This window comes from Geotrypetes seraphini, chromosome 12, assembly GCF_902459505.1.
Source record: "Geotrypetes seraphini chromosome 12, aGeoSer1.1, whole genome shotgun sequence".
Lineage (NCBI taxonomy): Eukaryota > Metazoa > Chordata > Amphibia > Gymnophiona > Dermophiidae > Geotrypetes > Geotrypetes seraphini.
In genome coordinates this window covers 87,311,392-87,337,968 of record NC_047095.1, presented here as the reverse complement: position 1 = coordinate 87,337,968, position 26,577 = coordinate 87,311,392, and the positions used below count along the sequence as shown (strand labels likewise).

Genomic DNA, 26,577 nt, shown 5'->3' with positions numbered 1-26,577 from the left:
TGGAATACTGCGTTCAGTATTGGTCGCCGCACCTCAAGAAGGACATGGCGGTACTTGAGAGAGTCCAAAGGAGAGCAACGAAACTGGTAAAAGGGCTGGAACACTGCCCATACGCCGAGAGGTTGGATAGGCTGGGGCTCTTCTCTCTGGAAAAAAGGAGGCTCAGGGGAGATATGATAGAGACCTTCAAGATCATGAGGGGCATAGAGAGGGTGGATAGGGACAGATTCTTCAGACTGAAGGGGACAACAAGTACGAGGGGGCATTCGGAGAAACTGAAGGGAGATAGGTTCAAAACAAATGCAAGGAAGTTTTTTTTCACCCAAAGGGTCGTGGACACTTGGAATGTGCTACCGGAGGAAGTGATCAGGCAGAGTACGGTACAGGGATTGGACGGATTCCTGAGGGATAAAGGGATCGTGGGATACTGAGGGAGGAGCTGGGATGTAACACAAGTATAGAAAGCTAACCAGGTAATAAGTATAGAAACCCAACAAGGTCGTGCATGTGCAAGACCGGAGGGTTAGGACTTCGATGGGAAGATAGGACTTCAATGAGAAACCAAGGTGGCAAGGGAGCCCCTTCTGGTGATTCAGACAGGTCGTGACCTGTTTGGGCCACCGCGGGAGCGGACTGCCGGGCAGGATGGACCTATGGTCTGACCCAGCGGAGGTACTGCTTATGTTCTTATGTTCTTATGTTCTGTAAGCTGCGCCTAACTTTAAGCGTGACTTATAGAATAGCACTTTTTTGTTTGGGTGCCATATATCAAATTTAGCCCTAAACATGTCTCAGGGCTCAGCAGTCTCCAGTAATAGGGCCCCAATGTGCATTAACAGCATTTGTGTATGCTAACACGGTCGCATACTTTAGTCACTCTAACCCTTGATTTCTTATGTGTGTGTTAGTTTGTTGGATACTTTTTGACTGCATCAACAACATTTATCTTGCAGGAAGCTCCTGAAGATTCAGTGCCTGCAGAGTGGAGTCTGGGAAAATGGCAACTGCATCCCTATCACATGTGAATCTCCTCACCCTGTCTTCGAAGGAATGTACAATTGTACCCAGGGGTTTGAGCTGGACAGTCAGTGCATCCTCAACTGCAGGCCCGAGAGTGAAAGGGTATGAACCTATCCTGCACTTTAGGAAAACCCATACATATTTTTGTCCACGTTTCCTTACTAGCTTTAGGTAAATGAATAACAATTGGCTATCAAATGCTATGGTCTCTGTTCAATATTTTCTGGTTGATATTTTTTTTTATATATCTTTATTAATTTTCAAGTACGAACAGTGCAATACACACATATATCTAAATATTTACACAACAAAACAGAAAGAAGCACCTTTTAACTTACAGGATTTAAAGTCACCATTTTCCCCTCATCCTTTTACTAAACAGTGATGTAAACATAATTATTCATAGTACTATGAAATATCACCCCTCTCCCATCCTGGATATTCATGTGTTTGGAGAACAAATTTATACTAAGGAGAGATATCAATTATATAGATGCAATAAAAGCTGCCAATGGGCCCCACACCAATTTAAATACCTTATTATTCCCTAACAATTCCGCATTCATTTTTTCATATTTGTAACAAGAGCATAAGGTTGCCCACCAGAAAGGGAAGTTGAGACGATCAGAACTCTTCCAATTTTATGTTATCATCTGAATGGCTATCCCTGTCATAATCAAGAAAAGCCAACATTTATGTTGATCCATTGGGATCTGGTTGATATTTAAAATCCACAGTTGATGATTTTTATAAACATCCATGGTTGCACTTAAATAAAATTGGGATTTTCAGTGTCAGCATCCAGATAGTGGTTACATCGCTGTTGTCTTGATATCGGTAATATTGAGTTCTCTATCTGGTTAATTAACTGGATATCCACAATGAATATGGATGACAGAGACTTTGAAAATCCGACTGGCCAGCTGGTCCTGGAGGACTGGGTTGAATACCACTGATCTAATTAGATAAAGTGGGTATGGCCCATTTGCTTTCCTAGCTTTGGATCGATTTTGGTTGATGGACTAAGGGGGGAATTTATCAACATTGACTATTTTACTATTAATCTAGGTTATTTGTAACTAGGTCTCATTGCATCAAATAGGACCTGATCTAAAATAACACAAGTTGGGGTAAATAGTATGAATGATTTCCCCCCTAAATATTACTACTTACTGGATAACTGAAAGCTTCATCCTAGCACAACCCATGGACCATCCCAACATTATCTAGATAGTACTGAGGTGGTCTGAGAGGATGTTGAATATCCCAGTCAGTAGTACCTGTCTGAACGACAGACTGGATGAGTGCTGCTCAGTATTGATCCATTCAATCCCATCGAGCTTTCTCTCTCTCTTGACCAGTTTTCATTGTGGATCTCATTTCACATTAGACACCTATGCCCGGATTCTATAAAGAATGCTGTGATCGGCAGCAACCCACAAAAGTGGCGCCGATTCTGTGTCAGTCACACAAGGACACCATTTATAGAATCACGGCCATGTTAAGCGCTGGAAATGTAAGCCAGGGTTAGAAAAAGTTGAAAGAAGAGAAATCAAGATGATAAAGTGGATGGAATTCCTCTCGTATGAGGAAATACTAAAAAGGTTAGGGCTTTTCAGCTTGAAAAAGAGACAGCTGAGGGAGATATGATTGAAGTCTACAAAATCTTGAGTGGAGTAGAACGGGTACAAGTGGATCAATTTTTCACTCCGTCAAAAATTACAAAGACTAAAGGACACTTGTATGAAGTTACAGGGAAATGCTTTTTAAACCAATAGGAGGAATTTTTTTTCACTCAGAGAATAATTAAGATCTGGAATTCATTGCCAGAGGTTGTGGTAAGAGCGGATAACATAGCTGGTTTTTAGAAAGGGTTAGACAATTTCCTGGAGCAAAAGTCCATAGTCTGTTATTGAGAAAGACATGGGGGAAGCCATTTCTTGCCCTGAATCGGTAGCATGGAATGTTGCTACTCCTTGGGTTTTGGCCAGGTACTAGTGACCTGGAGTGGCCACCATGAGAATGGGCTACTGGGCTTGATGGACCATTGGTCTGACCCAGTAAGGCTAACCTTATGTTCTTATATCAAGGAAAGCAGCCAAATACTCCTTTCCATCATCCAGACCGCACCGTGGTTCATGCAACATTGAGATTAACAAAATATTAGTGTTGCGATGTTTCCAGAAACTGGTGATCATCAAGGACACTATAGTCCTAAAGGTACTCATCCAGCTATAAATAGGTCCCTGAGGGTTGCCATTCGTTAGCAGGCCTTGTATAGAAGAACACTATTCTAGAGGACATTGCCTGATCCTGCCTGCCATTTAAATCAGGAATCCTGGATTGCTCAAAATTTCCAATCTGGAACTGGGTAACTTGCTATCTCTGAAGGTGACCTGGGCAAACATAGTTTTCAGAAGTTCTTTTACATCTTAAAAAGAGAGACCAATCATCCTGTTAGTACTCTGAAACAGAGCTTCCCGACCCTCTTCTGGAGGCACATCTAGCCAGGTGGGTTTTCAGGATTATCATAATGAATAGACATGATATAAACTAGTATGCAACAGGTCTGCATCATAAATAAATGTATCTTATGCCTGTCCATTGTGGTAATCTTGACAACCTGACTGGTTAAGGAGAGAGATTAGGAAGCACTGTTCTAGATAAGCAGAGCCTCCTTAAATTTGAAGGATGCCTGTTTTAGTTCCTGCTCACAAATAGCCAGCATTTGATATCCCTGGTTCACAAAGGATCAGGCAGATAGAGTACTTCATAACCTAGTTAGTGGTGTGTGGTAAAGGCTTTCAGGGGATTCAGTGAATCCCCAATTATACAGCCCAGCTTTTTAAATTTTTTTTGTTAACTTTTTGCTTGATGCAGTTCGATTTGTTGAGTAGGCATCCTTCTCAACCAAACTGCATCAAACAAAAAGTAAACAACAAAAAAAGCAGGACTCTTAGGCTGGGGATTCTCCAAACCCTCCCCCCCCTGAAGACCCTTACAGTTCTGTACGGAAATGAATTTGATTGAGTGAGCAACATCTGCCTGTTGCCTGCCCAACCAATAAAATTCAGAGCAGTGCCCTCAAGGCCTTTAAGGGGTGGGACGAATCCTCTGAAGGCCTAGACTGAACACTGCTTCTAGTGATCTTCATCCTCTTGTGACTCTGCACTCACCATGTATAGGATTTGTGTAAAAGGTCTGCCAGGAAGAAGGGCAAATATACAACATTGTCATGCAGATGGAACCAATAGTTGTACATTCCCTTACTTCACTGTAAAGATTAATGGTAATAATGCTAGGTTTTTGGTTGCAGGTTCCTATCATTTGTACTAAGGAAGGCATGTGGACAGAGGAGTTTAAACTCTGTGATAACCTCCAAGGAGAGTGCCCTCCACCTGAGGAACTCAATGAAGTGGAGTACAAGTGTGATCAGGGATATGGAATAGGTAAGATAAAAGAATCACATTAGAGAGATAATTTTATTCTGATGCCCTCTACTTGAATTATCTTTGAAATCCATGCTGTTCTCTAGAATATTCTTCTAGTGGCAAACATAAAAGAAAAAATAAAATAAAATGTTTCCAACCTTCTTCAGGAGTCATTGAATACTGAGATCAGTACTGAAAGCTTTTGGGGTCTCAGGATTACATAAATACAATTCAGACCATAGAAACCCTGAAGCTCTTCAAGAATACAGTGGAGGAAGTGATTTCAGGAAGAGCCTTATTGGGTTTTGTTATCACACTAGTGAGTAGAGCGATGTTATTCACTAATTTTTAAGCTGAGACCAATTTGGGTCCAAAAGGAGGGCTGACAAATATTTTCCTACTTGGGGCCACTGCAATTGCTTTTCAACTTCTATCCCCACTGGAATACTTGGCCTTAGACACGCATTCAGAAAACAGATAAACCCTCTTCAAATGCATACCCACAAACTAGAAGTAATAATATACATAAATGAAACCAGGATGCCAGACTCTGAACGTGGTACAACATCAGAGAAAGAAAGGCATTTCTTCCTGAACAGTGCAAAATATAAAGACAACAGATGTAAATTCTCAAAACTGACATATTTCATTCACTACATTGAAAATAAAATCATTTTTCCTTACCTTTGCAGTCTGGTATCTTGGAAGGAGAGTAAGGAAAAAGAAAGAAAAAAAAAGCTCAAATTGGACAGGGCAATGTTCTTCATTACAAAGCCCCAAGGCCTGTATGCAGCAGCAGCAAAAAAAAAAAAAAAAAAAGGCTGTACAGGCTACCTAATAGGTCCCTGAGGGCTGCTATTCATTTGCAGGCCATCTATACAAGAACACTGTCCTAGAGGAAAAGGTTAGAGGACTTTCTGCACCAAGAGGAATTGATATCAGAATTTGATGCTAGCGGACTCCTGGCACATGGATGTGCAATATAGGTTGAAACCTTAAACCCCAAGGAAGATGCTTACAAACTAGCTCCCCTGTGTGACCTACTGTACACAGGATATCACAGTCTAGTGCAAGGCTGCCCAAGTCCAGTCCTCGAGATCTACTAGCAGGCCAGGTTTTCAGGATATCCACAATGAATATGCATGAGAGAGATTTGCCTGCCTTGCCTTCTTGGTATGAAAATCTCTCTCTCATGCATATTCATTGTGGATATCCTGAAAACCTGGCCTGCCAGTAGATCTCGAGGACTGGACTTGGGCAGCCCTGGTCTAGTGCAACACATTGATTTACTGGAGGAATAAGCTGGTAGTTAGAGTGGAAGAAAGGAAGCGCCAGAGGTAGAAGGGCAATGGGGAATATACAAGAGAGAAAGATTGTACTGACAATATGAGTAGCAGCATATCAGCTGGCATTTCCATCCCAAATTTTATCTGCTAATCTCCCATAAGCACTACAAAAGTATTTCTGTTGACACAGGCCTCAGTCTCCTGAAACTAAGCTCCCTGCATGAGCTTCTGTACTTCAAAATGTTCTTGCTACTGTTCACTGCACTCTTTCCAGTTTTGGTGCTGTGACCTTTTCAAAGCATTCTAGCTTCTGATATCTGGCAAGTTCAACCGCCCTGCCACTCTCTTGCTTCTACCGGGATGTTCTGTTCAATATGAGAGTGGTGCAGTTTGGATGATAATTTCAGTAATTCTGTTTAATTTTCAAATTCTGGGTGGGGGTGGGGAGTAAGGATCCTGGAAGGTCATTAAAGGGACTCCAAAGCTAAATGTTCACCTAATGTGACTAACAACTGTGCACTTTCTTTACCTAAATAGCTAATTCATAAAACACCTGAATCACTGTAAGAATATGATGTGCCCATATAAGTAGCCTGTTCAAGCTTGAGTAATCTTAAAATGGGCAGTGATATAGAGCCCTAGAACAGAGCTTCTCAACTCTGTCCTAAGGGCAAACCCAGCAATTCAGGTTTACAGGATATCCACAATGAATATGCCTGAAATAGATTTGTATGCCTTGCCTTCGTGATCTCTTCTTTCTGAATTGACTCTCACCCATGAAATCAAAATAATGAATCCCTTAAAAACCCAGCGTTTTGTTCATTGAAATCATTCATAAGCCAGTTGTTGAATCTCGCCAAGTACATCAAGAATGGCTTTGAGAAATGCCTAATCACTGGTATGGCTTCCTTTAAATTCTTAGAATTGTCACTGCCAAGCATTGTACATTGCTTTGGAAGCTCTTTACGACACTGTGAAGGTCTACCTGCTATGATCAAATTCTTATTGAAAACCATCACTCGTTTGTTGAACTTGGAAGAAAATGCAGTTGCTGGTACCTACAATGGAATGACTTACCACAAGGAAATGTACTGGCATTGCTTCACTTTAATATCTACACGAATGTTCAAACTCTCCATAAGAGATACAATTTCATATCATGCCAGTAGCATATCAGTAATACAACAGGCAGGAAACCACCCAGACCAAACACACTTTGGCATTTTCACTTGCTAGACTGACTGACTAACGTACCATTAACGTACCCAGTTGTGGGGACTTGATATCCTGCTTTTCCTCCAAGAAAATAATTGCATTTCTACAGTTTGCTTGTAAGGCACAGGGTAGACATATTAGAGACCTGGAGCTACTGAGAGTCAAATAGCAACGTGCATAACTTAAAAATAGGTAAACAAAGAGGGAACACTGTAACTTCAGAGGGATGCATTAAATAGCAAAGTTAAAATGTCGCAAAAACCTTACCGATATTTCAGAGACTAGTCCTTGTAATACACTTCTCCCTCTGTATTCGCGGTGATAGGGGATTAACAGAACCGCAAATGCAGAACATAAGAACATATGAATTGCCGCTGCTGGGTCAGACTAGTGGTCCATCCAATCTCATCAGCTTCTTTGACTGGGTAACAAGAAAGTTGGACTTGGGAGAGTCTTTGGACGTCGTGTACCTGGACTTCAGGAAAGCTTTTGACAGTGTCCCACACCGCAGGCTGCTAAGCAAGATGGAATCGATGGGGTTAGGAGAGACACTAACTGCATGGGTCAATGATTGGCTGAGTGGCAGACTTCAGAGGGTGGTGGTTAATGGTACCCTCTCTAAAACATCGGAGGTGACCAGTGGAGTGCCGCAGGGCTCGGTCCTGGGTCCACTCCTTTTCAACATATTCATAGGGGATCTGACTCAAGGGCTTCAAGGTAAAATAACACTATTCGCCGATGACGCCAAACTATGTAATATAGTAAGTGAATGCAGTTTACAGAATTATATGGCGCAGGACCTGCTTACATTGGAAAGTTGGTCCTCAACCTGGCAGCTAGGCTTCAATGCTAAGAAATGTAAGGTCATGCACCTCGGAAGCGGAAATCCATGCAGGACGTACTTCTTGAACGGAGAAACTTTAACTAGGACTTCAGCAGAACGAGATCTAGGAGTAATCATCAGTGCAGACATGAAAACTGCCAATCAAGTGGAGAAGGCTTCATCTAAGGCAAGGCAGATATTGGGTTGTATCAATAGAAGTTTCGTCAGCCGAAAGCCTGAAGTCATAATGCCGTTGTACAGGGCCATGGTGAGACCTCATCTGGAGTACTGTGTGCAATTCTGGAGGCCACATTACAGTAAAGATGTGCGCAGAATTGAATCGGTTCAACGGACGGCCACCAGGATGATCTCGGGGCTCAAGGGTCTCTCGTACGAAGAGAGACTGAACAAATTGCAGCTCTACACTCTTGAGGAACGTAGGAAGAGGGGAGACATGATCGAAACATTTAAGTACCTCACGGGACGTGTCGAAGTGGAAGATGATATTTTCTTTCTCAAGGGACCCTTGGCCACAAGAGGGCACCCGCTCAAACTCAGGGGCGGAAAATTTCATGGCGACACCAGAAAATATTTCTTCACAGAGAGAGTGGTTGATCATTGGAACAAGCTTCCAGTGCAGGTGATCGAGGCAGACAGCGTGCCAGACTTTAAGAATAAATGGGATACCCATGTGGGATCCCTACGAGGGTCAAGATAAGGAAATTGGGTCATTAGGGCATAGACAGGGTTTGGGTAAGCAGAGTGGGCAGACTTGATGGGCTGTAGCCCTTTTCTGCCGTCATCTTCTATGTTTCTATATGTTTCATCATGCCCAGCAGTCTGCTCATGCGGTGGCCCTCTGGTCAAAGACCAGTGCTCTATCTGAGACTAGCCCTATCTGTGTACGTTCCGGTTCAGCAGGAACTTGTCTAACTTTGTCTTGAATCCCTGGAGGGTGTTTTCTCCTATGACAGACTCCAGAAGAGCATTCCAGTTTTCTACCACTCTGGGTGAAGAACTTCCTTACATTTGTACGGAATCTATCCCCTTTTAACTTTAGAGAGTGCCCTCTCGTTCTCCCTACCTTGGAGAGAGTGAACAACCTGTCCTTATCTACTAAGGAAACTTTTTCTTATGTTATTCGCTTTTTTCTATTTAAAACCATCGTGAATATAGTGAAACCGCGAATAACATGGTGGGAGACTTGGTCTGTTCCTGAAGTAGAGGCAAAACACGGTGAAGAAAATGCTGGGAATCAGTGATTTTATCTGTAAACGTTTGGAATCAGTGATTTCTCTATACAAGCTGATGTAATTTGGGGCGAGGAGCCAGCAAGCTAAAAACCGTGAATAATCGAAACTGCGAATGCTGAAACCGCGAATACGGAGGGAGAAGTGTACATATATTATCTACAAAAACACAAGCAAGTAGAAAATAAAACATAACATAACAGCAGATTTCTAGACCTCATAGCCATGAGTTCAGTGCGGTTAACAAAAGATTATGCTTTGAGAAAATACAGGAATAATATAATATACAGAAATCTAATTGGTCAGAAATTTAGAGAAAAGAAAAGTTTTCAACAGTTTTCTAAAATGTTCATAAGACATGGATCTAATTAATAATAAACAAAAATCTTTGGCATAGTAAGCTACTTGGTAGGAAAGACAATGCCGATGATGTTTCTTACTTTTACAACCCTTGGCTGACGGGAACGTAAATAGGGAATGAGATTTTCTACTATTCTTATGTGCCACAATAACAAATCTGTCAGCAAGGTATAATGGAGCGACACCAAAGACAACTTTATAATATAAGCATCCTAACTTAAAGATCACCCAGACCTCGACCAGAAGCCAATGCAGCTCACGGTAATAGGGGGTTACGTGGTCATATTTCATCAGACCATAAATCATTCTTACTGCTGTATTCTGAACCAGGGTCAATCTAGCCAAATTTTTCTTAGTATTCGTCAGGTATACAGTATTACAATAGTCCAGTATATTCAGAAGTAGTGTCTGAACTAGAATTGTGAAAGCAGCGGCATCAAAGTAGGATCTGATGATATGGAGTTTCCATAAGGTATAGTAGTATCCCTTTTGAACCACTGTGTCAATCTGCTTTTTCATGGCCAAGCACTGATCAAGAACAACTCCCAAGATTTTAATTGTAGGGTTTATTGTGTATTACATTGAATTGATCTTAATTATTGATTCAAAAATGATCTTTTGTGATGACACAAGGAAGAATTTTGTTTTTTCCTGGTTTAATTTCAATTTGAATTCCTGCATCCAGGATTCCATCGTGTTTAGCATAGACGCAATAAGTTGAGTACTGTTGGATAGCGTTTCACAGCATGGGATGACTATTGTGATATGTCAGCATAGCTGAACAACCTCAGACCCAGAATGCTCATCCAATGGCCTAATGAAAGAAGATACATATTAAAAAGTGTAGGAGAAAGTGGGGATCCCAGTGGGACTCCACACAGGTTTTTCCAAATAGCTGAGAGTATATAATTAAATTTAACCTGATAAAGTCTTGATTCAAGGAATCCTTTAAACCAAGAGAATACTTTACCATGAATTCCTAAAGAATCCAAAAGTTCTAACAGTTTGTGATGGTCTGCTAAATCGAAAGCGCTACTCAAATCAAACTGAAGTACTAGCGCGTTGCTATCCTTGCTTAGAAATACAACAATACACTTATAAATCCTGCTGTAAAGATGATACAGGTATCAACAAACCTAATAGAAAAATGAAAAACAACTTGTAACAGCAGGATCTCACCCACTCCCCCCCCCCTTACTATCATAACCTACTCCAACCTACTTTTACCACAAATATACTACAGTCTTTATGATGGTAAAAATTAGCCATAGCTCAGTTTATTAATCCATAACTAAACTAACACTTAACTTTATATAACGGGTTTTCAACCAAAGGAAGCTCAACGGGGTTAACAATAAATTTTAAAAAATAAAGTAAACTGGGGGGCGCTGTTGAGCCCGACTGGGATGGTCGCTTGAACAACTAGCTCCAGCAACCTTTCTTTACTTTTTGCTCTTTTGCTGCAATATTTTCGTTTTTCACCCCTCTAATTACCACCTTCAGCTGTATGAACTATGGCTTCAACTACTAAGGGCAAGAGACACAAGCCAGACCCACCTTCTCCGGCGAAAAACTCCAATTCAGAGACTTCTGATACTGCTGCATCTCCCTCCATGTCTGACTTGTGGGAAGCAATTAAAACAGTTCAAGAACTTATGACAGACACCAAAGATGCAATATCGGAGCTTAAAGAAGATCTGGCAGTGATTCACACTGATTTGTCTTCATTTAAATCCAAATTGGCTGATTTAGAAATCAAATCGGCAACTACGGAGGCTAATGTTAAAGCGCTTCAGGGCCATGTGAAACGCACGCTGGCCCTGGAGAAAGATATGGAAGACGCGAGTAATCGTTCTCGCCGGAACAATTTGCGTCTTTTGGGGGTCCCGGAAGGGCAGGAAGGAAACAATATGGTCACCTTCCTCGAAGCGTTCATCCCCAAACTGCTGGATCTTTCATTCACCCACGACTTCGAGATTGAGCGAGCCCACCGGTCGCCATCTTCCAGGCTCCCACGCGACCGTCGACCGCGACCCATCGTGATGAAAATCCTGAGATACCCTCAAGTTATTGCTATACAACAAAAAGCAAGATCTATGGCTCCCATTACTTATGAGGGTAACCGGATTCTTATTCTCCCGGATCTTCATAAGAACACAGTCAAAACCCGGCAGCAACTCCTAGCATTCCGTCCCCAGCTAAAGAAGATGGGCGCCCGCTTTGGCCTCTTTTATCCGGCGCGGATGCGGGTGACATATTTAAACCAAACAAAAGACTTCACCGATCCGGAGCTCTTGGCCACCTACATAGAAGAAACTTCGCCCACCCCGATTGACAATGTGTGAGTCTGATCTGCCCTGCTCTGCTAACAGAAGCATGGCTGTGCTTTAAAGAGTGACTCTCTACTTCAGAGCACCGGAATTTTCCTCACCACGATGCATTACTTCCTTTTGTAATTATGGCTCAAGTTTTTTTTTCTTTTTGCACAATGTCTGCCTACTCTCCTTACCTCTACTGCACTCCTCTGCACCACGAGCTGACAACGTGCTCTCTGTTTGTTTCCTTTCCCGCCTTGGGCCTCGGCACCATTAGATTTAATGCTGCCTGCATCTGTCTCTGGAGCCGTTTTCGGCTCTCTCTCTCTAGCCTCTCACTGTGTGCGGCTGCCTTCTGCTTTCTCCTTGGTCACTCTGACACCTTGTTTTCACTCACAGCGTGCTCCTGTATCTGTTCAGCCCTGTTAGTTCTGCTTCAACTGTTTTTGCTACCTGGATTGTTATGACTGGTTATCTTTCAATTAGCCTAATAGCATCAGTTGTTTACTCAAGGTTTTACTGCTTGAACTTGCTGATATCCTGTTTTTGTTTTCCTGCATAATTAAGCGTGCAGCAAGAGCTACTGTTTTCACAGTCTTTGTCAATAGGTTTGCTGGTGTGTGCTGTCCTTCGGCCTGGGCCTGGCTTCTCAGCCCACCCATATTTTATGGCCTGCTGCTATTTAGCAGGGGGCTTTCTCACCTTTTCCAGTATATTTTATTGCTCTTTACTTCTTTCTCTCTTTATTGGTATTTCACTGATATTTATCACTCCTGTTCTATTTACTACAGATATGTATGCAGTTTCTGATGGGTATTTCATTCCTTATATTTTATATGCAGACAATTATCAGATTCTTTTTATTATCTTCAAATGTCATTATCAATAACATCTTTGAATGTCAAGGGTCTTAATAATGTAATAAAACAACGGAAGTTAATGTCATATTTGGATGATATTAAATCTGATGTTATTCTGCTACAGGAAACTCATCTTAATTCTGCTGACTCTGCCAAGTTTACCAAACGTGGTTTTCTTCCTCCCCTTTTCTCCCCTGCTGAGGATGGTAAGAATGGTGTCATTACTCTGGTGAGACAACATCCCTCCATTTCCACACTTTTTAGCTCTCATGATACACATGGTAGATGGGTAAGTGCTAAGCTTTCTATTTCCAATCATGCATTGCGAATCATTAACATCTATGCACCTAATATTGATTCGCCAGATTTCTTTCATAATATCGCCAACCATATATTGCAGGATCCAGATACTCCCGTAATAATAGGGGGGGATTTTAACCTCATTTTGGACCCTAGTAGGGACCGGAAATCGCACGCCCCCTATAAAAAATCAAAATCATGGTATGCATTGCATGATATTATGACTCAGTTACAACTAACAGATCCTTGGAGAATCCACCATAGGGATGATGAACAATTTACATTCTTTTCTGCCCCCCATGCCACATACTCCAGGATTGATTATTTCCTTGTCAGCACATCTATCTTAACACACATTCTTTCATCTGACATTCACTCCATAACTGTTTCAGATCATGCTGCCATTACAATAAATTGCACACATTTCTCCCTAGAACCTCGCAGTAAGCAATGGCGGTTTAATTCTTCACTCCTTGCTGAGGACCATTTTTCGGATTGCATTAGTGCTGCCATTGAAGAATTTTTCAAATTCAACATTCCCACACATACTAATTGGATTGTTACCTGGGACGCCTTTAAGGCATTTATTCGTGGCACTATTATTCAATTCTCAGCCAAACTTCATTCTTCTCAGAAAACTGCACAACGGGATCTGGAATCCCGCATTCGTTTGGCTGAGTCCATCCATATCTCTGATACATCTAATATACAAGCTCTAACTGATCTTCGCAATCTTAAATTGCAATACAACTCTCTTTTAAGCTCCTCTGCTGCCAACTCTGTTTTTGTTCAAGCATCCACATATTACGCCGACAATAATAAACCGGGTCATCTACTTGCAAACTATCTGAAAAAATCTCAAGATAAGATTACCATATCTTCTATTAAAGATGTATCTGGGCAGTTATCTACAGACTATTCCTCCATCTCTTCTGCCTTCCATGATTTTTATCAACAACTATATTCATCAGAAACCTCCCCCTCTATTCCTCAGCTTACCTCATTTTTATCTTTTCCCCATCCTTCACTCTTACCTACCGAGACGTCTTCTCTCTCCTCTTCCTTCTCTGCTCAGGAACTCCAGGACTCCATTAACTCTCTAAATTCGAATAAATCACCAGGCCCCGATGGCATTACTGTTGAGTTTTACAAGGCCTTTCTTCCTACTCTGCTTCCACATTTGCTATCTTTCTTTCAGTTTCTCTGCAATCAGGGCGATTCTTCAGGCTCCTTTACAGAGGCTACCCTTATTGTGTTTCCCAAACCCGGCAAAGACCCCCAAGATGTCAAAAACTATAGACCTATCTCTCTAATTAATGTGGATGCTAAAATCTTTGCTAAAATTCTTGCTACCCGGCTCCAATCTGTTCTTCCATCTCTTATCTCCCCTGATCAATCTGGCTTTATCCATAACCGATACTCCTCCAATAATACCCGCCTTTTGTCACATATCATCCACCACACTACATCTCATCCAGACAGACTCTTGATTATGGCCCTCGATGCTGAAAAGGCCTTTGATCGCCTAGAATGGCATTTTCTTTTTCATATTCTCCGTTGGTATGGATTCCCAGATCCTTTTATTGATATGATCAAAGTTCTATATTCCCACCCGACGACTCGGATTATGATTAATGGCCGTACCTCGCAACCTTTCTATCCATCCCGTGGCACCAGACAAGGATGTCCCCTATCCCCATTACTTTTTAATCTCGCTCTGGAGCCGTTATTAGCGGCTATCAGACACGACCATAGAATTAATGGCTTCCAGTCTGACCAATTTTCAGTTAAACTCTCGGCCTATGCAGACGATATCCTGCTCTACATCACCCCGGACTCTCTTTCTCCTGTTCTTGAACAAATTAGACAGTACTCAGCCATATCTGGCTATAAGCTAAACATAACTAAATCAGAAATACTTCCGCTAAATTGCATCGATGTCCAAACTGATGCAATTAACTCTGGCTTCATATGGTCCCCTACCAAAATTAAATACCTTGGTTTATTCTTTGGTCCTACTCTCGAATCCACATTGAAACTTAATTCTGATTTCATCTTCTCTATCATTCACACTTGTACTTCCAAATGGTCCCCCCTCAACCTCTCCTGGTGGGGCAGACTTTCTACAATACGAATGATGATAACTCCCAAAATAAATTATGTTCTCAGTATGCTTCCATGTCTTTTTTCTCCCTCCGTCTATTCTCGTATTGAGCGTCTCCTTTCTTCCTTCTTGTGGCACAACAAACAGCCCCGGATTGCCTTGCGTAAATTAAAGTGTCCTCGGGACCAGGGAGGTGTCAACTTCCCTAGCTTTCGGGAATACCATTATGCTTTTCTATTATCTCAAGGCTCCCTATGGTCTAATCTTTTCCTCATAAGCACACCGCCCACGTGGTTATCCTTAGAGCATTCTTTACTCGATCCGTACATCATGCAACATGCACCTGCCATTCCTCTGCCTTCAGAGGCCAAACGCAATCCGATTTTACATAGTACTTGGCAAACACTTAACCATATTGACTCCATCTCAGAGAACAAATTAGCTGATTCATTAGCGGCACCTATTTGGCATAATCCCAAACTTAAAATTGACAATTCCATGGTACTTTGGAAATCTTGGCAACAGCAAGGTCTCTGTACTATTGCGCATCTTATCAACGCGAATAAATGGATTACCTTCTCGGACATTATGGCAAAATTCCATATCCCTCCCACCCAATATTTTAATTGGATTCAGCTGCATCATTGTCTTACTGCGAGGTTCTCATCTCCCGCATCCTTGCATACTACTCCTGACCTCCACTCAAAGATACAACTTTTCTCTGCTTCCAAAGGTCAATCTTCAAATTGGTACAAGTATATGCAGGCAAAATCATATCCTTTCCTCGTCGAATCCATCTCTAAATGGGATCCGATGTTGCAATCCCCTTTTACCGAGCAATTATGGTTGGCGTTATGGCCCAGATTATTTAAATCCCTTCACTCAGCCTCTCATAGACAAACAGCTCTTTTCCTCTATCATAGAGCCTTCTGGACTCCTATTAAATCAGCCAAAATAATGAAGTCCTCAGTTAACTCTTGCTGGTCTTGCAAAGCATCTGAAGGCTCCTTGCGGCATATGCTCTATGATTGCCCCCATTTGCAGATTTTCTGGAATTCGATCTGGCACACGATTTCTAAAATTTTCTCTATCACTGATCCTTTCTCATTTGATATTTTGATTCTGGGTTCCTCGGCACTCACTGCCCATCTATCTGTGTATCATGACCGCCTTTTTACCCTTTTATTAATTCTAGCCATTCAACTTATTTTACATAATTGGAAAGATTTTACAAAATTAGATTATAACCAATGGTGGAATTCAATGTGCCTCCACAATAAATTTGAACGACATATGGCTGACCGCCATAAATCTAGAGCGACTTTTGATAAAACTTGGTCGATTCTGGCAAACATCAGCACTTAGACCCTTGACCATAAACCGGATCATTTACCTATAGTATTCTGGCTTGATCTTTCCTTTATTTTCTCTTTATTTTATTTCATACTATTTTGTCATTGTCTGCTGACGATATACAGTCACATGTGCACTGTTTTAGCGTGGACTATATTGTATCTTATCTCTCTCGATTTACTCCCTTCACTATCCCATACGAAGCTTGTTCCTCGTTCTTATAGGCTTTTATGATGTGCATACTAACATGATTGATATACTGTTTACTGTTCATTTATCTTGTTATTGCCACTTCTTATTATGTAATTGAATATACTGGATGGGTGTCATCACCCGGTTTATAACCTGTGCTTCCTTGGAAGCTCTTCTTTTTGTACTTCAGTTTTTTTATGTTTTCCAAAAACCAATAAAAAATTTTTTTTGAACTGAAAAAAAAAAAATAAAGTAAACTGAAATACAAAAGTTAGTTTTCAAAATGTTTAGCGAATAAAAAAGTTTTTAGAAGTTTATGGAAGAGTTGGACGGAACTGGGACACCTCAAAATTAGGGGAAGTTCATTCCATAGTTGGGGAAATTTAAATGCCAGAGAGCTGCTGAAATTCTTAACTCCTTGAATTCCTTTCTTAGAAGGAAGAGAAAGTTTAAATCGATGAATGCCTCTCGCATATGAAAATCTATAAACATTCCATAGCAGAGGAACAAGAGGAGCAAAGATACCAAGTAAAATCTTTAAAACAATACATAAACACTTAAATTGAGCCCATGGCGAAAGAAAAGCAATGGAGTCACATGGTCAAATTTGCTCTCTCCATAGATCAACGTCGAAGCGGTATTCTGAATCAATTGTAGTCTTTGAAGGCAGTGGTGCCAAGATAAATGGCGTTACAGGATAATATAACAGATTGGACCAAAACAGAAAAATGACGTTGATGGAAAAGAGATCTGACCTTCCTCAACATTCATAAGCTAAAAAAACATTTCTTAACCAGAGAGTTTATTTGATTCTTAAAAGTAAGAGAAGAATCAAAAAGTATTCCCAAAATCTTAGAGGAGAACTCAATTTGTAGGGAGGCTCCAGAATCCAAAAGTACAGTGGAAGGAAGATGATCCAATTTTGGGCCTAACCACAGAAGTTTAGTTTTAGTTGCATTTAGCTTCATTTGGAAAGACATAGCCCAAGTTTGAAGTTTAGAGATACAGTGATTTATTTTAAAAGTTAAATTGGTAATATTTGGGTCATTCTCAATCAGTATAAAAATGTCATCCGCATAAGTAAAAAGCGTTTCCCATGCTGACAGTTTATAAATATTCAAAGTTGTCATATAAAGATTGAACAAAATTGGGAAAAGCGGTGAGCTCTGGGGAACTCCGCAGGGAGGTTGCCAGGAATTAGAAATATTACCATCAATATTAACTGAATAAGATCGGGACAATAAAAATTTAGAAAACCAAACAAGAACAACCTGATTAAGACCGATATCTGAAAGTAATTGGAGCAAAATGTCATGATTTACTACATCAAACGCCGCGGACAAATCAAACTGAAGCAAAATTGAACATTTATTTTGAAGTTGTAGTTGTTGGATTTTAGAAAGAAGAGAGATCAATAAAGTTTCGGTACTAAAATTAGAACAAAACCCATATTGAAAAGGTTGAAGTAATGAAAATTTCTCCAGATAATTAGTAAGTTGACCCGCTACAATTGATTCTAACAACTTTGGCAACAATGGTATATTAGCAATTGGTCGATAATGAGAGGGGATAATGGGGTCTAGATCTGATTTTTTCAGAAGGGGAAGGAGAGTTATTTGCCCCATAGATTGTGTAAAGTATCCATTTTCCAGTGAATAATTTAATAAAATGGTCAATCAAGTTATGACCGGAGAAGGAATATTGAAAAAAAAAAAATATGACGGAAAATGGTCCAATGAGCATTTACACTTTCTCAACTTTTCACATAATTTGGATACTTGGTATTCAGAAACTGGGTTAAAAGAACATCAGTAACAATCAACTGGTATCTCCAGTGTAGAATTATTTGAATGAGAGGAGAGATGTCCAATATTTCCTGCAGGAAAAGATTGCCTAATGAGAGAAATTTTGTTTTGAAAAAAACAAGCTAAGACATCCACAGGCGATAAAGATTGCTCAGACTTTGAGTCAGAGAGTACGCCAGAGTTTAAAAAGAGTACTGCTCTGATTATTAGACTTAGCTATTTTGCCTCCATAATAGGTTTTTCTCGCTTTCCTAAGTTCAAAATTTTCAGCCTATTTTACAAAGCCGTGTTAGTGGCTGCGCTGCGCTAACGGCCCCGAAGCCCATAGAGATTTAAAGGGCTTCGGGGCTGTTGCCGCACGGCAGCTGCTAGCGCAGCTTTGCAAAAGAGGCTGTATATTTTCTAATTGCAGATCTCCAATTTATTTTATCTATAGCTAAAAGAGATTTTTTTTCCATTTCTTTTCTAGCCTCTTACAATTCTGTTTTAGGGCTCTATGAATGGGTAGAAACCACGGTGCATTCTGGGTATAGGAGATTGTTTTGGTGATAACTGGCGCCAAAGATTGACATGCACATTCTGTAATGGAGCTCCAGTTATGCCAGCTATCTCCCTGGAAGAGCTAGGGAGAGAATCTAAAACATAAGACCAAAAATGTTCAGGACAGATTTTCTTCCTAAATGTGACAGTTTTTTTTTGCGAAGATTGTATCGGAATATGAGACATATAAATGGGAAGTGAAAATTCACCAAGAAAATTGTCAGTCCAGGGGACTTGTTGCCAGGGAACAGTATCAATAGAGGTAGGAGAAAAAGATGGTAAAGAAAAACCCAATGATTGAAGGAAAGAAAGAAAGTCAGAAACCTCATTATTGTTGGTATCTTCAAGATGCAGATTTATGTCCCCTACCACCAGAAGTCTATGAAATTTAATTGACACATTGGTAATTATATCGAAAATGAAAGCCGATGACCTAGTCCAAGGAATAGGGGGGACAATCTAAAAGGAGAATACCCAAAAGGTGTGAGGAAAACTCATCCTTAACAGATGCAAGCAATAACACATATCGTAACTTCAACTAACATCATAACCATAAGAGCTCCTCCCAAGCTACCAAATACATAGTTTCAGTGCCCTTGACTCTGCATACAATGTAACACCACAGAAACAGTGGCACATGCCTCCTAAAGTAATAAATAAATAGAAAATTTTTGTTCTACCTTTGTCTTCTCTGGTTTCTGTTTTCCTCATCTTCTTGTTACTCTCTTCCTTCCATCCACTGTCTGCTGTCTTTCTGCCCCTATATGGCATCTTCTCTCCTTCTATGCCCCTTCCAGAAACTGTATGCCTCCCCCTTCCATCTCTCCTTTCACCCCCATTGGTCTGGCATCTCTCTCCTCTCTTTCCCTCTCCCACAACTCTCTTCTGCAATCCCTTTCTTCCCTCATTTTCCTTTTCAATGTTTTTTCTGCATCCATCTAGATTACGTTCTTACTACCCTCTCATCAATTTCCTTTTTTACTGTCTACCTACAGCTCTCCACCTCTTTCCCTCACCCCCTCCAGTATTTCCCTAACTCAATCCTTTTCCCCCCCATCATGTGCCCTCCTTTTATTTATCCCCTCCTTCCATCATGTGCCCTCTTTCCCTACCCCTTCCATCTAGCTAAAGAAGCACTGCCTAGGCTTTGCAGTCCCCAGTTATGTCTCTAGCAGGATATATATTTCAAATCTGATATATTCTAATGACAAAATAGAAATAAAATGATTTTTTTCTATCTTTTGTTGTCTCTGGTTTCTGCTTTGATCTTCTTTTCACTCTTTTCCTTCCAGCATCTGCCCTGTCTCTTCAATCCAGCATCTGCCCGTTCCATCCACTGTCTGCCCCTTCCAGAAACTGTCTGTCTTCCCCTGCCATCTCTCCTCTAGATCCCCCCTCTTTGGTCTGGCATCCATCATCTTCCCTCCGTTCCCTCATGGTCTGGCATCTTTCGCCTTTCATCTCTTTTTCCCTTCCCCCTGAGGTTTTTAGCATCTCTCTCTTCTCATTTCCTCCGCTCAGATCTGATATCTCTGTCTCCTTCCCCGTTCTCTGGCATATCTCTCCTCTTCCCTTTCCTTCTCTGGTCTTCCTTCTTTATTTTCTGCCTCTGTCTAAATTAAATTATTTCTTACTATGCAGTCCTCAGTTTCCCTCTTTTCACTGTGTCTACCCACAGCATGCCACCCCTTTCCTTCACCCCTCCACTATCTCACTAACTCTTTCTTCTTCCCCCATCCATCATATGTCCTTTTTCTTTATCCCTCCTTCCATCTAGTATGTGTTCTCTTTCTCCACTTCCATTCAGTATTTGCTCTCCCTTCTCCCCACTTCCATCATCTGCCCTCTTCTCTCTCCCCACTTCCATCATCTGCCCTCTTCTCTCTCTCCACTTCCATCATCTGCCCTCTTCTCTCTCCCCACTTCCATCATCTGCCCTCTTCTCTCTCCCCTTCTCTCCCATCATCTGCCCTCTTCTCTCCCCCTTATCTCCACTTCCATCATAGAAACATAAACATAGAAACATAGAAATAGACGGCAGATAAGGGCCCACGGCCCATCTAGTCTGCCCACCTTAATGTCCCTCCCCTACCTTTGCCCTGTGAATAGATCCCATGTGCCGATCCCATTTGGCCTTAAAATCAGGCACGCTGCTGGCCTCAATCACCTGTAGTGGAAGACTATTCCAGCGATCAACCACTCTTTCAGTGAAAAATAATTTCCTGGTGTCACATCGTAGTTTCCCGCCCCTGATTTTCAACGGATGCCCTCTTGTTGTCGTGGGACCCTTGAAAAAGAAGATATCTTCCTCCGCCTCGATGCAGCCCGTAAGATACTTGAACGTCTCGATCATGTCCCCCCTCTCTCTGCGCTCCTCGAGCGAGTATAGCTGTAATTTGTCAAGCCGTTTTTCGTATGGTAGATCCTTGAGTCCCGAGACCATCCGGGTGGCCATTCTTTGCACCGACTCCAGTCTCAGCACATCCTTGCGATAATGCGGCCTCCAGAATTGCACACAGTATTCCAGGTGGGGCCTCACCATGGATCTATACAATGGCATAATGACTTCCGCCTTACGACTGACGAAACCCCTTCGTATGCAGCCCATGATTTGTCTTGCCTTGGACAAAGCCTGCTCCACTTGATTGGCAGACTTCATGTCCTCACTGACGATTACCCCCAAGTCTCGTTCTGCTACCGTTTTTGCTAGGATCTCGCCATTAAGGGTATAAGACTTGCATGGATTCTGGCTGCCCAGGTGCATAACTTTGCATTTTTTGGCATTGAAGTTGAGTTGCCATGTCCTAGACCATCGCTCCAGTAGGAGTAGGTCGTGCATCATGTTGTCGGGCACTGAATCTTCGTCTGTTGTGCATTTGCCCACTACATTACTCAGTTTGGCGTCATCGGCGAATAATGTTATTTTACCTCGAAGCCCTTCTGCCAAGTCTCTTATAAAGATGTTGAATAGGATTGGGCCCAAGACTGAGCCCTGTGGTACTCCACTAATCACCTCCGTCATTTCGGAGGGGGTGCCGTTCACCACCACCCTTTGGAGCCTACCTCCAAGCCAGCTCCCAACCCATTTCGTCAATGTGTCACCTAATCCTATAGAACTCATCTTGCTCAGTAACCTGCGGTGTGGTACGCTATCGAATGCTTTGCTAAAGTCCAGGTACACGATGTCCAGGGACTCCCCAATATCCAGCTTCCCCGTTACCCAGTCAAAGAAGCTGATCAGGTTGGATTGGCAGGATCTCCCCTTAGTAAATCCATGTTGTCGGGGATCCCGTAGATTCTCCTCATCTGCCCTCTTCTCTCCCCCCTTCTCTCCACTTCCATCATCTGCCCTCTTCTCTCTCCCCTTCTCTCCCATCATCTGCCCTCTTCTCTCCCCCCCTTCTCTCCACTTCCATCATTTGCCCTCTACTCTCCCCCCTTCTCCCAACTTCCATCATCTGCCCTCTTCTCTCTCCTCCTTCTCCCAACTTCCATCATCTGCCCTCTTCTCTCTCCTCCTTCTCCCCACTTTCATCATCTGCTCTCTTCTCTCCCCCTTCTCTCCACTTCCATCATCTGCCCTCTACTCTCCCCCCTTCTCCCAACTTCCATCATCTGCCCTCTTCTCCCTCCTCCTTCTCCCCACTTCCATCATCTGCTCTCTTCTCTCTCCCCCTTCTCTCCACTTCCATCATCTGCCCTCTTCTCTCTCCCCCTTCTCCCCACTTCCATCATCTGTCCCCTTCTCTCAATCTCTCCATCCACCACAGGCCCATCTCTCTCCCTTCCTGTCACCTTTCCGATTTTGGCAACAAGATCGGCAATGCCCCCCCTGCCCCCGCGTTAACACTTAAAATCTGCAATGGCCTCCTTCTACCCCCAGCATCAACAGAATTTCAGATCGGCAACGTGGTGCTCAGTCCAAAGCTTACCTCTGACTCAGCTTCCTGTTTCCGTCCAGGCAGTTCAGTTAGAGGGAAGCTTTAGACTGAGCACCGCATTGCTGATCTGAAGTTCTGCTGATGCCGGGGGTAGAAGGAGGCCCGTTGCCGATCTTAAGTGTCATCGCGGGGGGGGGGGGGGCCGCCGATGCCGCTCATCGCCATTGCAGCCCATGGCCCCAATGTGATCTTGCCGGCCCTGCATGGACCGGCACCGGATAACCCGGACCTGGCCAGTCATGCACCCCCCCCCTAAGGCATGCACCCGGGGCGGACCGCCCCCCCTTGGTACGCCACTGTGGCTACATTAGGGATGGTAACCCCAAAATTTTTGTTTCATTTCTTTTCCTATGTTGTTGCAGCATTATTCATGCTTTAGTGTGTTTTTCTTTGCATTTGGGGGCAATGTTATTAAGAGTGTACCCTCTTTGCAAATAGCTCACACTATAATCAGCAGGTGCCTATTTTCCTTTATAGAATACGTTCCGAATAGATGCATTTTTTTAGAATTCTCCTTCAATGAGGTAATTTTTGAAAATTTATCTATGTATATGTGGAGGGGCATAATAAAAAAAAAAAATCTAAGTCCCCTTTTGGCCTAAGACCTTAAACATTGAAAGTAGAAGCAGGAAAAATGTCCATTATAAAAAAAAAAAAAAAACGGAGGTTTTTTTTATAATGGCCTGCCTCTACGTTCAGCTGTTTAAACGACCAGACCACCACTACGTCTACACTAACACCATATAATCAACCAAAAAAAAGCCTATCTCCCAAATACCTAAAACAAGAGCTTTTAGGCGTAGGAGGAGCCAGTACTTCGCCTAAAAGCTGTATTCTGTAACTGGTGTCTGTCAAAAACAACACTGGTTACAGAATCCCGCCCCCCCCCAACGATCCAGGCAAGAGGGAGCCCAAGCCCTCCTGCCCTGCCAAAACCCCCTACCCCCACCCCCCACTAAAATACAGGCAGGAGGGATCCTAGGCCCTCCTGCCCTCGATGCAAGCCTCCCACGACCGCCCACCCGAACCCCCGATCGGCCACCCCCTTCCCCGTACCTAAAAATCGTTAGTCGGACGGACGGGTGCCAATCCCATCCGTCCAACAGGCCAGCCATCCCCGCCATCAGCTCAGCGGCCCCTTTTTCTGCACTTATACCTGTTTTGACTTGGTCTAAGTCAAAATGTATAAGTGCCGACTAGGCAACCTGTCAAAAGTTTTGGTTATACCCACTGTATGCCTAGGTGTAGGTCGACCCATCTCCTGCCCTTTCCCCTCCTCTAAAAACGCCTCTTTTCGCTCTATGCATTTAGAGGCAGGGGAAAGGCCTAAGCTGATTTTAGATATGTCTAAAACAAGTTTCAAGTTTATTAGAAATTTGATGAATCGCTTAAACATAATTTACTAAGCGAATTACATTAAAATCCAAGATATGCATACAACATACAAATTAAAAAAAGCAACTAATAAGAAAAGGGGTTAGACGGACAGACGAACAGACAGAACTGAATACGAAGGGAGTGAAGGGATAAAGTTACAAAATTTATAATTTTGAAAAGAAGAAAACAATAAATGGAATAAAACATCAGGAGGGGTATCTTTTTTTTTTTTTTTTTTTGATTTTTGGTAAAAAGTCTACTGCACTGTAGTGTAAATATTCCAATCAGAGGGTAAAAGCATCTTAAAACAAGAAGGTTTTTAAATTATTTTTAAAACGGCTAATGTCTTTTTCATCTCTTATATATTGGGGTAGAGAATTCCAGACTTGGGGGGCTACTATTGAAAACATATCATGCCGTCTAGTGCCAATCACTTTTAAAGAAGGGACTACCAGGAGACCTTGGGCCGTAGAACGAAGAGAGCGGGATGTGTTATACGGAATGAGTATCCTATTTATAAATTGTGGTTCGTTTGTAGATAAGGTTTTAAATACTAAAAATAGAATTTTAAAGGTAATGCGATGATTAATGGGAAGCCAGTGTGAAGCAACTAGGAAAGGGGTTACATCTGGGGTGCCCAATACGTCGATCGCGATCGACCAGTAGCTCAGGAAGGCAACGTGAGTCGATCGCGGAGCCCATCCCGGGCTCCGTGATAGACTCGTGTTGCTGTCCTGATCTACCGGGCCGATCAGCCTTCCTCTCCAGTGTTCTCCCTAGGGCCTTTTAGCTGGGCGGTCCGCCCAGCTGTCATCTGCTGCTGCCGCCGCTGCTGAACATTTAAAAAAACCCGGCTTGGAGATTTCAGCCCGTATCGAACTTATGCTCCGGGCTCTAACGTGTGCGTGCTGGCTTCTCTTCTCTTCCCTCCGAAACCGGAAGTTATGTCCGGGGGGAGGGGGAGAAAGGAAGCCGGCACGCACATGTTGAGAGCCTTGAAGCAAGCGTTCGCTAAGGGCTAATGCGGGAGACAGGTTATTGAAGCATTTGTTCTTCTTCCTGCCGGGTCCTGCCTACTTTCTGTTTCCGCGAAGGCAGTACCCGGCAGCATTTCCCCCAATAGGTTGATCACGATCTTGTGCTGATCAGCCTTCCTCTTCCCAACGGCAGAATTGATGTCGGGGAGAGGAATGCTGGTTGGCTGAAGCAGGGAGAGCTTTGGGCGGCGGCGGCTTTTGAGACTGTTATTGGTGGCGTTTGGGTCCTGGTCCCCGATGGCAATGGCAGTGGCTTGGGGGAGGGCAGGGAGAAAGAAAGAAAAAGGGCAGGCAGGGAGACAAAAGGAAAGAAGAGAAACAGAAAAAAAAGAAAGGGAGGCAGAGAGAAAGAAGGCAGGGAAGAGGAAGGAAAAGTTGGGGGAAGGAATGAGGTATGGAGGAGAGGAAGCATACAGGCTAAAAGAAGGGAAGAAAGATTGTATGCACAGTCAGAAGAAGAAAGTGCAACCAGAGACTCATGAAATCACCAGACAAGGTAGGAAAAATGATTTTATTTTAAATTTAGTGATCAAAATGTGTCTGAATTTATATCTGCTGTCTATATTTTGCACTATGGCCCCCTTTTACTAAACCGCAATAGAGGTTTTTAGCGCAGGGAGCCTATGAGTGTCGAGAGCAGCGCTGGGCATTCAGCGCAGCTCCCTGCGCTAAAAACTGCTATCGTGGTTTAGTAAAAAGGATGGGGGGTATATTTGTCTATTTTTGTATGGTTGTTACTGAGGTGATAGTGCATAGAGTCATCTGCTTTGACCTCTTTGAAAAACCCTGGAATAGGAATGATAATTAACATTTTCTATGCGTACAATGTGCTTTGTGGTTTTTGTTTTTTTTTTTATTGTTGGTAGATCATTTTGACTTGGTATTTAAAAAGTAGCTCGCAAGCCCAAAAAGTGTGGGCACCCCTGGGTTACATGGTCATATTTTTTACCATTGTGAATAAGTTTAACGGCAAGGTTTTGAATTATCTGTAAACGTTTCTTTTCTTTTTGAGTAATGTTTAATAGTAATGAATTACAATAATCTAGCTTGGCAATAACAAGTGAATGTATAAGTATATTCAGAGATTTTGGTTCCAGAAACTTGAAAATAGAACGAATCATACGTAATCGATAAAAACAAAATTTAACAGTGTTACTTACGTGCTCATGATAAGAAAAATTATCATCGATGATGACCCCAAGTAATTTTAATGACGAGACTAAATCGATATGAATGTTATTAATGATGAAGGGAGTGCACAACTTTATTCCTTGTTTCCACGGGAAGAGTATGGCTTTTGTTTTTTTAATATTTAGTGATAGTCTGTTATAGTTCAGCCAATTTTTGATTATCTCTAGTTTTTGATTA

The 26,577-nt window shown here is 42.2% G+C and overlaps 1 protein-coding gene across 1 annotated transcript in view; it reads left to right on the top strand.

Annotated features, from left to right (window-relative positions):
* The window catches only part of PAPPA2 (pappalysin 2), a 546,937-nt gene that overhangs the window by 408,344 nt on the left and 112,016 nt on the right, over positions 1 to 26,577 (top strand). Inside the window, exons 17-18 of the mRNA XM_033916510.1 lie at positions 954 to 1,122; positions 4,337 to 4,469. Coding sequence (XP_033772401.1) covers positions 954 to 1,122; positions 4,337 to 4,469 — 302 coding nt within the window. The remainder of the gene's footprint in view (positions 1 to 953; positions 1,123 to 4,336; positions 4,470 to 26,577) is intronic.